General features: G+C 45.2%; 1 protein-coding gene across 4 annotated transcripts in view; it reads right to left on the reverse strand.

The window, feature by feature from the left end:
• LOC137504018 (protein unc-93 homolog A-like) overlaps window positions 1–13,633 on the reverse strand; it is a 1,407,338-nt gene that overhangs the window by 1,192,138 nt on the left and 201,567 nt on the right. For all 4 annotated transcript variants that reach the window (XM_068231907.1, XM_068231906.1, XM_068231905.1 and 1 more), the window contains one exon: window positions 3,471–3,652. In XM_068231907.1, the coding sequence (XP_068088008.1) occupies window positions 3,471–3,652 (182 nt within the window). The remainder of the gene's footprint in view (window positions 1–3,470; window positions 3,653–13,633) is intronic.

Raw genomic sequence — 13,633 nt, forward strand, 5'->3', positions numbered from 1 at the left:
ACTCACCAGAAGGCAGAAAGGATGCAGCACATGCAGAACAAGCTGGCAAGCATGCTTTACAATGCGTATAAGGGTGATGTCACAGCACAACGCAATAAAGGTACCACTGCCAGTAATCCTTCTCCCATGTCCACGCAGGCAAGGACAGGACGCTCCAGCGATCTCATGGTGATGTCGGACATGCATACATTCTTTAGTCCAACACCTCGCCTTAGCCATTCCAGATCCACTCTCCACCAACGCCTGGACCGGCAGGTAGCTGACTACCTGGCCTTAAGTGTGGATGTAGACACTGTGAGCAGCGATGAACCCTTGGACTACTGGGTGCGCAGACTTGACCTGTGGCCAGAGCTGTCCAAAATTGCCATCCAACTTCTGTCTTGCCCTGCCTCAAGCGTCCTGTTAGAAAGGACCTTCAGCGCAGCTGGAGGCATTGTCACTGAGAAGAGAAGTTGCCTAAGTCACAAAAGTGTTCAGTACCTCATCTGTATCAAAATGAATGAGGCATGGATCCAGGAGGGCTACTGCCCGCCCCAAGATTAAGTCATTCCTCACACATAGCATCTCTGCCTGCAGGCTGCTTACCTTCTCCGCCACTACCAACTGGGTCCAGGTCTCCAGGCGGATTCCTGAATTTTTAAGGCCGCTGCTAGCAGCGGCCGCTATACTATTTTTTCTGGTGCGTGTACATGCCTGCCTAATTTTTCTGGCTGCACTGCAGCTGCAACAACAAAACAAAAGGTATGTACATGTGCCCATTCCCCTTCGTGATCATTACCTTGCCGCGGTGAAGGGGCTTGCGTATCACAATGAAGCAATGACCGCTGGTGTCAGGAACCGGCCCCGCGGCGCACCTGCGGATACGGTTCCCAACTGTGGGTTTGACCAGCTCGAGAGGGGAAGCAGCCTTAGTTGTGCTACCACAAGGCTGTGACCCCTCAAACACTTCTCACTGCCACCACTAGCTGTTGCTAGACACTTTCACTCTGCTGTTGAGCGACTCGCACTGGCGTTTTCGTACGTTGGGTCAGCTGCGCGCTTTAGGCCAACGTATGACAAACGCCCCACACACACACGCACAATTGTAATCTTACACTGTAGTATAGAAAAACCACTAACAGTCATTCCGAACGATACTGTTAGCCACTCCGAGACTTCCCACTCTGCTGTCGAGCGCAGAAGTGCCCCATACACACAATGCAATTACAATCTTATACGGTAGGGTTGCTCAGTCATACAATCAGGCATGGACTTATACACAGTTACACTTAAGTCTCTTCTGGGCTATGAGTGTTAGTTTAGTACAGCAGAAGTCAAACTTATTAAATAACGATTTAATGTTCAAGAATATATACAAAAGATTTACAAAAAACAAGTAAAAATGTTACAAAATAAAAGTTACAATGATACACACAAGGATATTTGCAGAAATAAAAGGGAAAAATAAACGTTACAAGCGTTGTTTGAACGTCATTGGCGGGAGAACGCCGCTTTCGAACAGTAGTCGGGCAGCCCTAGCGTCTTTGCTATCTCCAGAGAGCTACCAGTTGTGAAGGACCTGTGCAGCTTCTTATAGGCCCATTTGGGGCCTGAGGGTACAAGTCCACAACTAATGCAATCTCTCAGATTGTCATATCCTTCCTGTGATATGCGACCTTCAAAGCTTAACTGTTTTAGTGTTTGATCAATTTCCACAGGTAAAAGTCTACAGTTCCACAGGTCGAGTCCATACATCAAAAGATTGTGAAGTGAGGCTTTTCAACATTCTATCAGGCTGTCATATGTAAATTCCTGGCTCAGGCTGGTGTGAGCTGCGTCAAAGCATACTGCAGCCAGTCCAGGTGACAATTGCTCCCAAGCACAATACACCTCTGAGACAGTATTCAGACAACAGGGTTCGACCACCTGTATAGGCTTCAAAGCAACTGTCTGATTAAGGGTTTCCTAATTAGAAGCAGACAATGGTAGAGTTCATTTACATGTACATACAGGAATTCCACGAAGCCAGCCTGGCATATCTACACCTTTGACATAATACACAGCAGATAGAAAAATGAAAACCTACTCCTGTATTATCCCAACATCATAACTAGCTGCCATATTCCTGACAGCCGGCTATATGAGTGTCTCGGGGGGTGGCACATAATAAGGATGTTGCTTCATTGTGGACAGACCAAATCTTATCAGCTGGACAGTCACTGTTGTTCTATCATTGAGCTACCACAGCCCGGTGACCAAAAGGGGTTGAAACCGCCACGACCTGCACTCTCGCCATGGTGCGCACCAGTCCAGCACGGCCGTCACTACGCAAATAGCTGTTTGTGGTGCGTTACAGAGTGAGTTTGGTATGACAGTGTGAAGCAGTACTCTAATTACACTCCCTGATTGATATATACACATGCAAGATGTGGTATCGTCACCATAAAAATCAAATTTCAACAGCAACTGGTCTGAGTGTATTAAGTGATAAAGATGCTAATCCTGCATTCAAAACGTTCAAAACTTTTCCTGCTTTTATGATTTGTAGTTATCACATACTTAAGGAACACCTTTAGTAGCCGTGCCAAAGAATTGCATGCTGGGGGTTCTTTTTATCTATAATCTATTCCTCCTCTTCCATTTATTTCCCTGCCAGCTTCTTATCTGAAACCTAATCCCCTACTCACTTGTGTTTACAAGTAAGGCTGAGGCGACTCAGCGATTGGAGGAGACAAGAAAAAAAGTAAAGGGCAGAAATGACATCACGAGTTAGCCTTAACTGTGGGCAAAAGATATGGCCCCCACCAGGAACAGAATTCTCGTAATTTACTATATGACATTCACTGAAATCAAAACGTGGACAGTATAATACATGTATTATGTAAGTAGATCAAGTATTTATCTACTTATATATGTGTTTTTTTCCCTGGCATAGTATGGCTGATCCTACTGCTTTAAAGCACTTTAGGCCTGCAATTTAGCATTCAATGTGATTTCTGCCCTTAAAACGCTGCTTTGCATCAAATCCAGATTTTTCCCCGGGGCTTTTGGCATGTATCCCACTCCGCCATGCCCCCCTCCAGGTGTTAGACCCCTTGAAACATCTTTTCCATCACTTTTGTGGCCAGCATAATTTTTCCTAGTTTTCAAAGTTCGCCTCTCCATTGAAGTCTATTACGGTTCGCGGCAGTTCGCGCGAACCAAACTTTTTGCGGAAGTTTGCGAACCCGGTTCGTGGACCGAAAATCGGAGGTTTGGGCCATTGTTCCTATGTGCTATAAATAGATAATAGAGCTACTAAGTCAAATCTCAGTGTGTTTGCTGGCATTATGGTACATTTGTAATTCTTTTCAAGTTTATCTATTTTTCTTTTTTTTTTTGTATCTGCAATGGGATTACTTACAACACATATGTACAACATTTATAAGTGCACAGAAGACTCACAAGTTTTTTAAACTCTTTAGTAGCATGAAATAGAGAATATACCATACCAGCTAGGATAGAAATTTCCAATAGAGTATGTAATATAGCAGCACATGGAAGCTACGATCGTCCATTTGCAACCAATTTTTTTGATGACTACTGGAGGAACAAACATTGAAGATATGATAAGGGATCCATAGATGATGCTTAGTGAAGCTGTCCCAAGGCCTTCATCACCATTTAGGCTGCTCTAAAAAAACAAACCAAAGATGACATTCAATTAGGATAATCACATCTTTAAGTGGAATTCCCTATCACCACAGTCCATCATTATGTAATTTAGTATTGTGTGTGTGTGTGTGTGTGTGTGTGTGCGTGTGTGTGTGTGTGCGTTTGTGTGTGTGTGTGTGTGTGTGCAATGTGTGTGTGCAATGTGTGCAATAAAGCAATACCAAATTTATTTTCACACTCCTAGAAACAACTGGCAACGCGTTTCGCAGGCAAATCCCCGCTTCATCAGGCAATAAACAACAGGAGTATCACACTGAAAAAAATGACTGAAGAAAAAGCATAATCATTGTAGCATTCTGCATATATGTGGTGTCAGACAAAATTCACATGGAATGTGTTGAAAATACTAACAATAATGTGCATGTGGGGGTATGAATATTATATCAATATAGTGTGGTCCAATAAACATTTGGTCAATTATTTTATATACATATTAGCCTATGGGGGGTGGTATTGATAAGGGGTCATAGCAGGTGGGGAGGAGAAAGCTGTAATTAAGGAGTGATAGCGAGGGGAGAGGTGATTGGAGTAGGTAACCATTATAGACAAGGGATAGTGAGGTAAAATGAGCACAAAATGTAGTAAACTAGTTAGCAAGGGAGAAAAAGACATAATCGCATTGGGGAAAAGATTATACACTTGCCAGCCAGCGGTCCAACATACACTTGGCACCTCTGTGCTGGTCTGTTAGTGTTGTCGAGTTTTATAGTGTGGTTAATTGATAATTGTTCAATTAATGACGTCAGCGGGGCCGGGGGAGTGTGGAAGTAGGCGTGGATAGCTGCCAGGCTGGTAGCCAATGTGGCGATGGTGCGCGGGGATCGCCCAGCGATACAGCGAGGAGTGCAACGATAACGTTGCACCCTCTGAATGGGGTTGAGGCGGTGGGTGGTGCGACAAAAAATCTGTACCCCTCGGAACAACTGCGCATGTGCAGGGGACCATAGTGACGCTCTATTTATGCAAATCACTGGTAGACTATTCAGGCCAGTGTGCGCCGGTGTGTATGTAAAGTGTCCTATTTAGCAAAGAAATGAACAGCGCTACTTAAAAACAGATGAGTGCTTACCTGCAAAAGAGTGCAAGCCCCACTTATGGGATAAAATACACACTGAGCATACACATGACCTGTCTACCACTTGGAGGATGTTAGTTTCCTATAACAGCTTGCATGCAACTTGTTAACTGCTTGTACCTCCCACTGTCGAAGAAGTCTTTCCTCCATGGGAGGGGACCTAACACTAACTAAATCCTACCTACGCATATGCATAGCCTGGGCGCGCTACCAAGTAAAATTGAAAATTGTGCAAAAAAGTGGGATGAGCGCATCACCAGTCCGCCTCTGAATGGCCTCTGCTCAGAGATGCGCTGAGCCCCCCCAGAAACTACAAACGCACCTTGAACCCAAACAGAGGCTCTGCATATACACCAAAGGCAAAACTGTTAAGTGGGAGCAGCTGACCAGAAATAAATTAAAACATAGCAAAGAAATGAACAGCGCTACTTAAAAACAGATGAGTGCTTACCTGCAAAAGAGTGCAAGCCCCACTTATGGGATAAAATACACACTGAGCATACACATGACTTGTCTACCACTTGGAGGATGTTAGTTTCCTATAACAGAGGCCATTCAGAGGCGGCCTGGTGATGCGCTGATCCCACTTTTTTGCGCAATTTTACTTGGTAGCGCGCCCAGGCTATGCATATGCATAGGTAGGATTTAGTTAGTGTTAGGTCCCCTCCCATGGAGGAAAGACTTCTTTGACAGTGGGAGGGACAAGTACTTAACAAGTTGCATGCAAGCTGTTATAGGAAACTAACATCCTCCAAGTGGTAGACAGGTCATGTGTATGCTCAGTGTGCATTTTATCCCATAAGTGGGGCTTGCACTCTTTTGCAGGTAAGCACTCATCTGTTTTTAAGTAGCGCTGTTCATTTCTTTGCTATGTTTTAATTTATTTCTGGTCAGCTGCTCCCACTTAACAGTTTTGCCTTTGGTGTATATGCAGAGCCTCTGTTTGGGTTCAAGGTGCGTTTGTAGTTTCTGGGGGGGCTCAGTGCATCTCTGAGCAGAGGCCATTCAGAGGCGGCCTGGTGATGCGCTGATCCCACTTTTTTGCGCAAAGTGTCCTATTTGCCATGTTTCTTAGGGGAAAATGTAAAACAGTGTTTTTATTCAATTATTTATACAATTAGTAAATATCCCCCTATACATTCCTAGTAGTTTGGGTCACCCTGAGCTGCTTGGTTACTCTGTTGTACTGGTCCAAGCCCTATTTCATACAGCCTTATCAATCCCTGCCATGTACTGATGAGGACCAAAAGTCCGAAACAGGCTGTCTACATGTGGGTTTGATATGGCTGTGTAAAGCTTAAAGCTATAGGCTTGCTATACACCAGCGGTTCTGGATGCTTGCTTGGCTTAACAAGGGTGAAAAGGGATAATTTGCATATTCAGTGGTAGTGGAGCAGCTTGAGAGAGCTGCAGCCCAGCTTGGGCGCGCTCAGTAGTATCAGTAGTGCATTGTTGGTAACCACAATTGTTCACTTATAAATTAATGATTGCAAATTTCCTTCTGTTTTAAGAAGGCAATTACACCAAGCTTTGCTTTTTTTTAGTAGGAGGGCTTTTTGGTTCCTTTTATCCCCCTATACATTCCTAGTAGTTTGGGTCACCCTGAGCTGCTTGGTTACTCTGTTAAATATAAATAGGCAGTGGGGGGAGGAAAGGGTGCGGGAGTGGGGGAGGGGAACCAGGGATGAGGGGAGGGGGGGAAGAAAAGCAGGGGGGGTTGGAATGTAAAGATTATCCATAATAAATATGGATAAAAAATAGGTAAAAACATATAAAAAATAATTGACATGTATAATATATTAACCATAAAAAGAGAGGACCAATTAAAAAGAGTAAAAGATGACTGTTGGTATGGTAGATTAGTGGATTTTCTCCAGCAGTTTGTTTAGAATCAGAATCAGAATCAGAATTTATTATCGCCAAGTACAACGGTGGATTGTACCCGGAATTGGTTTTGGCGCATACAGGGTCGTCGATGAAAAAGAAAAACAGGATAGCATACGGTTAAGCATACATAGACATGGGACAAGCATACATAGGACAACATTACAGCTTGTGCGCACAGTTAAGCAGAGTGCAGCATCGCATACAGTTAAGCATGGTACATACATATAAACAATAAAAAAGCAACAGTAAAAAGCAAAACAGAGCATTACAGCATACACGTACAGTTAACGAAATACAAAACATAGCAAGAACATACACTGTTTGCAGGAACAGAAAAAGAGTGGGACTGGAGGAGCATCCTGAGAGCTGATATGAGCGCTGCCATTTTCGGCACTGGACGCTACACAGCGACACGCTCCCAACAAGACAGGTGCTACTGATTGTCCACGAAAGTAGAGAGAAGGCTGTGAAAGCTGAGGGGCATCATGATGGAGGCGGACAGCAGAGTTCACTCGGACCAGGTTGCCCGAGGAGTAGCGCTCCTGATTACAAGTCCGCACGGCTGGTAATGGGAGGTGCAGACACAGTGGGGGCCCTGTGGGGCCAGGGGTCACCTTTGCTGGGCCGCAGTGGTGTTGGATGTGGGGCCAGGGGGCACGTTTGCTGGGCCGCAGTGATGGTGGGGCCGGGGGCCACCCCGGCTGGGCCTCAGTGATGGTGGACGTGGGGGCCGGGGGCAGCAGTGGTGGGCAGGCCAGGAGGTTTACCTTGGTGGTGGCAGGATACCAGATGCAGCAGCCACTGCCAGCTCCACTGGGAGGGGGGCAGCATCCCCACCTCTGTGGCTGCGATGGGGCAGCATCAGGCCCTCCATTGATGCGGTGGTGGTGTGGATCCAGGCAGCCCAGAGTGCTCCGAGGTGCATGCAGAGTGGATCCAGGCCACTGCTGCATGCAAGGCTGTCAGCAGCGATGGAGATCCGGAGGTGGCTGCAGGACTCTACTGCTGATGACCGGGCAGCAATGGGGAGAAATCCAGAGAGGCTGCAGCTCGGGCGGAGGAAATCCGGGTCCTCCTTGGCCAGGTCCGCATCGGGCAGAGCATGCCCCGGTCTTCCCTGCAGCGGCGAAAGAGCGGAGGCCAGATCCGGAAACCCAGCGCAGCAAGAGCACGTGGGCGCGATCAGCTGAGCGCCCGATCAGCTGGCCGCCCGCCTCAGACCCGCGCCTCCACGTGTTCCGTGCAGGCTCCTCGTCAAGGCCCCCCAGGCTGTGTGCCGGCCGGTGATGGAGCTGCCGGCGAACAGCTGCGATGATGGGGCTGCCAGCGAGCAGCAGCAGTGACCCCCGCCCCTCCACCATTCCCCAGAGGGAAAGAAAGAGCAGGTGAGAGGGGAGAAAGGAGAGAAAGGACCGGAGCCCTGTGGCCGCGGCGTCCTGTTACGGCGCCATCTTAGCTGTAGACCGTCCGGAGTTCAGGTTTTGAGTATTTGTATCCAATACATTTCTCGTTTTTTTCAAAAGGTCAAAAGAATCTGAACGGTTGTGTGGAATAGACTCAATAAGTGTGATACGAAAGAATTCTGGATTGCTGTTGAGATGGGCGGTGAAGTGACATGACACACTGTGGAGGGGGTAATTCTTGAGTATATTTCTTTTATGTTGTCCTATTCTACTTCTTGTTGGTTGGGTGGTTCTACCCACATACTGAAGCTGACACGGGCACGAGATAACATAAATGATGTATCTTGATTCACAATTAAGGTCTCTCTGATAAGGTATTCAGTATTTGTGACTAGGGGTTTAAAAGATGTGGTGTGGTTGATGAATCTGCAGGCTAGGCATCTCTTATGGTTGCAGGCCATGCAACCTGGTGGCTGGATAGTGGGGCTGTGGGTGATGCTCGTGGGTGATTGTCATAATCTGCTGGGGGCTAGGATACTGCGAAGATTTGGAGCACGTCTGTATGTGACAGCAGGCTTGGAGGGTAAACGGTCGGAGATTGGGGTCCTGCAGGAAGATTTCCCATCTTTTGCTCAAAATATTGCGAATGGATAAATGTTGAGAACTGTATTTAGTGATAAAGCGGGGTACATCATTGATTTGGGTATTTGGATTTGGTTGAGGGGGGTTGGTGGTTTTTGCTTTCTTCTTTCAATAACTTTATCCCTAACCTGTCTGGTGTGTTCTTTGGACTTCATGGTGTTGTTGCTCCAAATATTCTCTTAGACAACCTCTGAGGCCGTCACAGAGCAGCTGTATTTGTACTGACATTAGATTACACACAGGTGCGCTCTATTTTAGTCATTAGCACTCATCAGGCAATGTCTATGGGCAACTGACTGCACTCAGACCAAAAGGGGCTGAGTAATTACGCACACCCCACTTTGCAGTTATTTATTTGTAAAAAAAATGTTTGGAATCATGTATGATTTTTGTTCCACTTCTCACGTGTACACCACTTTGTATTGGTCTTTCATGTGGAATTCCAATAAAATTGATTCATGTTTGTGGCAGTTATGTGACAAAATGTGGAAAACTTCAAGGGAGCCGAATACTTTTGCAAGCCACTGTATATGTAAATTATTTTTTATATGTTTTTACCTTGTATTTATTATGGATAATCTTTACATTCCAAACCCCGCCTCTTTTCTTCCGCCCCCACCCCCCTCTCCCCCACTCCCGCACCCTTTCCCTCACCCCCACTGCCCATTTATATTTATTAATTGTATTTATATTTTTTGATATTTATTTGTATTTATATTTATATATGTGCACTTCTATTTATATTAACTTTTTTTTATATATATGTATAAGATAATCTATCCATGTTATGCACTCTACCTCAAACAGATTATTCTGTGCCCCCTCACATCTGGGCGCATCGATTCTATTACATTATTTATGTTTGCCTTGAGATACAGAAACATTAATACTACCTTATCCAGTAGTACATCCAACATGCATTTTATTTATCCATCACTAGGGGTCAGTGTTACCCCACAATAATTTGCACCAACATCCTACATGATTTTTAATATAAAAACAATAGAGCAACATTACATTTGTTTTAACATACGTTCTATTATCTTTTATATCTTAATTTTTTAACTTAGAGAATAAAAACACCGTTTTATATTTTCCCCTAAGAAACATGGCAAATAGGACACCAGATGTTTACATACACACCGGCGCGCACTGGCCTGAATAGTCTACCAGTGATTTGCATAAATAGAGTGTCACTATGGTACCCTGCACATGCGCGGTTGTTCCGAGCAGTGGCGGCTCCAGGAATTTTTTTTAGGGGGTGCTATGCAGGTGCTGGACCAATTTCCGGGGGAGCCGACGACCTGCGGCGCGCAAAGCGCGCCGCGGCAAAAAATGGGTGTGGTCATAACCGGATGAGGGCGGGGCTAACTGTAATTTAAAGTGAACCCAGGGTGAGAGTGATATGGTGGCTGCCATATTTATTTCCTTTTAAACAATTTTAGTTGCCTGGCAGCCCTGCTGATCTATTTGGTTGTAGTAGTGAACTGAATTACACCAGAAACAAGCATGCAGCTAATCTTGTCAGTTCTGACAATATTGTCAGAAACCCCTGACCTGCTGCATGCTTGTTCAGGGTCTATGGTTGAAAGAATTAGAGGCAGAGGACCAACACGGCAGCCAGGCAGCTGGTATTACTTAAAAGGAGATAAATATGGCAGCCTCAATATTATTCTCACCTCGGGTTCCCTTTAAAAGTGCAACGCAAAGACAGAGGGCCCAAGTTTTGGTGACCCTTTTCCCAGAAAATTCACATAATTGTGCAGGTTTTCTCAAGAAAATACACGTAATGTGAGCAGATTTTAACAAAAAACACGTCCAATGACCCCAATATGCACAATCGTTATCAGATATGGCCCCAATATGCACAATCGGTAGCAGATATGACCCCAATATGCACAATCGTTATCAGATATGACCCCAATATGCACAATCGTTATCAGATATGGTCCCAATATGCACAATCGGTAGCAGATATGGTCCCAATATGCACAATCGGTAGCAGATATGGTCCCAATATGCACAATCGGTAGCAGATATGGTCCCAATATGCACAATCGGTAGCAGATATGGTCCCAATATGCACAATCGGTAGCAGATATGGTCCCAATATGCACAATCGGTAGCAGATATGGTCCCAATATGCACAATCGGTAGCAGATATGGTCCCAATATGCACAATCGGTAGCAGATATGGTCCCAATATGCACAATCGGTAGCAGATATGGTCCCAATATGCACAATCGGTAGCAGATATGACCCCAATATGCACAATCCGTAGCAGATATGACCCCAATATGCACATTCCGTAGCAGATATGACCCCAATATGCACAATCCGTAGCAGATATGGCCCCAATATGCACAATCAGCATCACCTGAAAAAGAAAAGAAAAACCCATTTACTCACCTACAGCCAGAAGACCTTCTTTCCCGACCTCCTGTCCCGACCTCATTGTGGCACGCCCACGATCCTCTTCCTTCCCGACGTCACGACGAGACTTCCTGCCTGCATGCAGAGAGCAGGGCTACGGGAAAATGGCCGCCCGAAGCCATGCACTGCAGACTCGAAGTCTGCAGAACAGGGCTCCGGGCGGCCATCTTACCGTAGCCCTGCCTGCTGCTCCGTGCTGCCGCTGTGTGAACTGACTTGGCGTCTTTTAGACGCCTGAAGTCAGTTCACTCCAGGGGGTGCTTTGGGGGTGCTTGGACAATTCTAGGGGGTGCTCGAGCACCCCCAAGCACCCCCCTGGCGCCGCCCCTGGTTCCGAGGGATGCGACTTTTTTGTCGCACCACCCACCGCCTCAACCCCATTCAGAGAGTGCAACGTTATCGTCGCAATCCCCACAGCATCACTGGGTGATCCCTGCCCACCGTCCCCACATTGGCTACCAGCCTGGCAGCTATCCACACCTACTTCCACACTCCCCCGACCCCGCTGACGTCATTAATTGAACAATTATCAATTAACCACACTATAACTCGACAACACTAACAGACCAGCACAGAGGTGCCAAGTGTATGCTGGACCGCTGGCTGGTAAGTGTATAATCTTTTCCCCAATGCGATTATGTCTTTTTCTCCCTTGCTGACTAGTTTACTGCAGTTTGTGCTAATTTTATCTCATTTTACCTCACTATCCCTTGTCTATAATGGTTACCTACTCCAATCACATCTTTCCTCGCTACCATTCCTTAATTACAGCTTTCTCCTCCCTCTGCTATTACCCCTTATCAATACCACCCCCATAGGCTAATATGTATATAAAACAATTGATGTTTGTTATTGGACCACACTATATTGATATAATATTCATACCCCCACATGCACATTATCGTTAGCATTTTCAACACATTCCATGTGAATTTTGTCGGACACCACATATATGCAGAATGCTACAATGCCACACGCAGCTATCTGATTATGCTTTTGCTTCAGTCATTTTTTCATTGTTACTCCTGTTTATTGCCTGATGAAGCGGGGATTTGCCTGCGAAGCGCGTTGCCAGTTGTTTCTGGGAGTATGCGAATAAATTTGGTATTGCTTTAACCAACAGCATCGTGTCTGTGTTGGGTCCACCACCGCCTCCCAATTGATTTTAACAATTTTAGTGAATTTTATCCTTTTGGCGCCTCTGTACATCTCTACAATCTTTTACATAGGCCTCAGTATCCATTCTCAAAGAAGGTCACCAAACATGTCTCGCTAATAATTCTAACGACGTCTTTTTTAAACCAGGGTGACCCACAGATTTAGAGTCATGAAACTGCTGGAGAACTTGGAGTCTAAATTGATGTGGTACAAACATTTTCCCTGGTGGATTCCCTGAAGGAATATTCTTTGGAAAAGGCTTCAAAAGGTCAGATAAATCGGGATCAGTTAAAAATGGCGCCAGAGCCTACAGTGTAAAAATGGCGCCGCATCATTTTATGAGTTAAAAATGGTGCTGCACTAAAAATGATATTTATCGTTTTATGACTTCCATAAAACTATAAATATTGTTTTGAAATGTATGTCATAAAACGATAAATATTGTTTTGAAATGTGTTGAATATGGGTTTTGATCCCAGTGTGTGTGTAATATATATATGTGTGTGTGTGTGTGTGTGTGTGTGTGTGTGTGTGTGTGTGTGTGTGTGTGTGTGTGTGTGTGTGTGTGTGTGTGTGTGTGTGTGTGTGTGTGTGTGTGTGTGTGTGTGTATATACATATATGTGTGTGTGTGTGTGTGTGTGTGTGTGTGTGTGTATACAGGGAGTGCAGAATTATTAGGAAAATGAGTATTTTGACCACATCATCCTCTTTATGCATGTTGTCTTACTCCAAGCTGTATAGGCTCGAAAGCCTACTACCAATTAAGCATATTAGGTGATGTGCATCTCTGTAATGAGAAGGGGTGTGGTCTAATGACATCAGCACCCTATATCAAGTGTGCATAATTATTAGGCAATTTCCTTTCCTTTGGCAAAATGGGTCAAAAGAAGGACTTGGCAGGCTCAGAGAAGTCAAAAATAGTGAGATATCTTGCAGAGGGATGCAGCACTCTTAAAATTGCAAAGCTTCTGAAGCGTGATCATCGAACAAACAAGCGTTTCATTCAAAATAATCAACAGGGTTGCAAGAAGCGTGTGGAAAAACCAAGGTGCAAAATAACTGCCCATGAACTGAGAAAAGTCAAGCGTGCAGCTGCCAAGATGCCACTTGCCACCAGTTTGGCCATATTTCAGAGCTGCAACATCACTGGAGTGTCCAAAAGCACAAGGTGTGCAATACTGAGAGACATGGCCAAGGTAGGAAAGGCTGAAAGACGACCACCACTGAACAAGACACACAAGCTGAAACGTCAAGACTGGGCCAAGAAATATCTCAAGACTGATTTTTCTAAGGTTTTATGGACTGATGAAATGAGAGTGAGTCCTGATGGGCCAGATGGAT

The sequence above is a fragment of the Hyperolius riggenbachi genome, chromosome 4 (assembly GCF_040937935.1).
Source record: "Hyperolius riggenbachi isolate aHypRig1 chromosome 4, aHypRig1.pri, whole genome shotgun sequence".
Classification (NCBI taxonomy): domain Eukaryota; kingdom Metazoa; phylum Chordata; class Amphibia; order Anura; family Hyperoliidae; genus Hyperolius; species Hyperolius riggenbachi.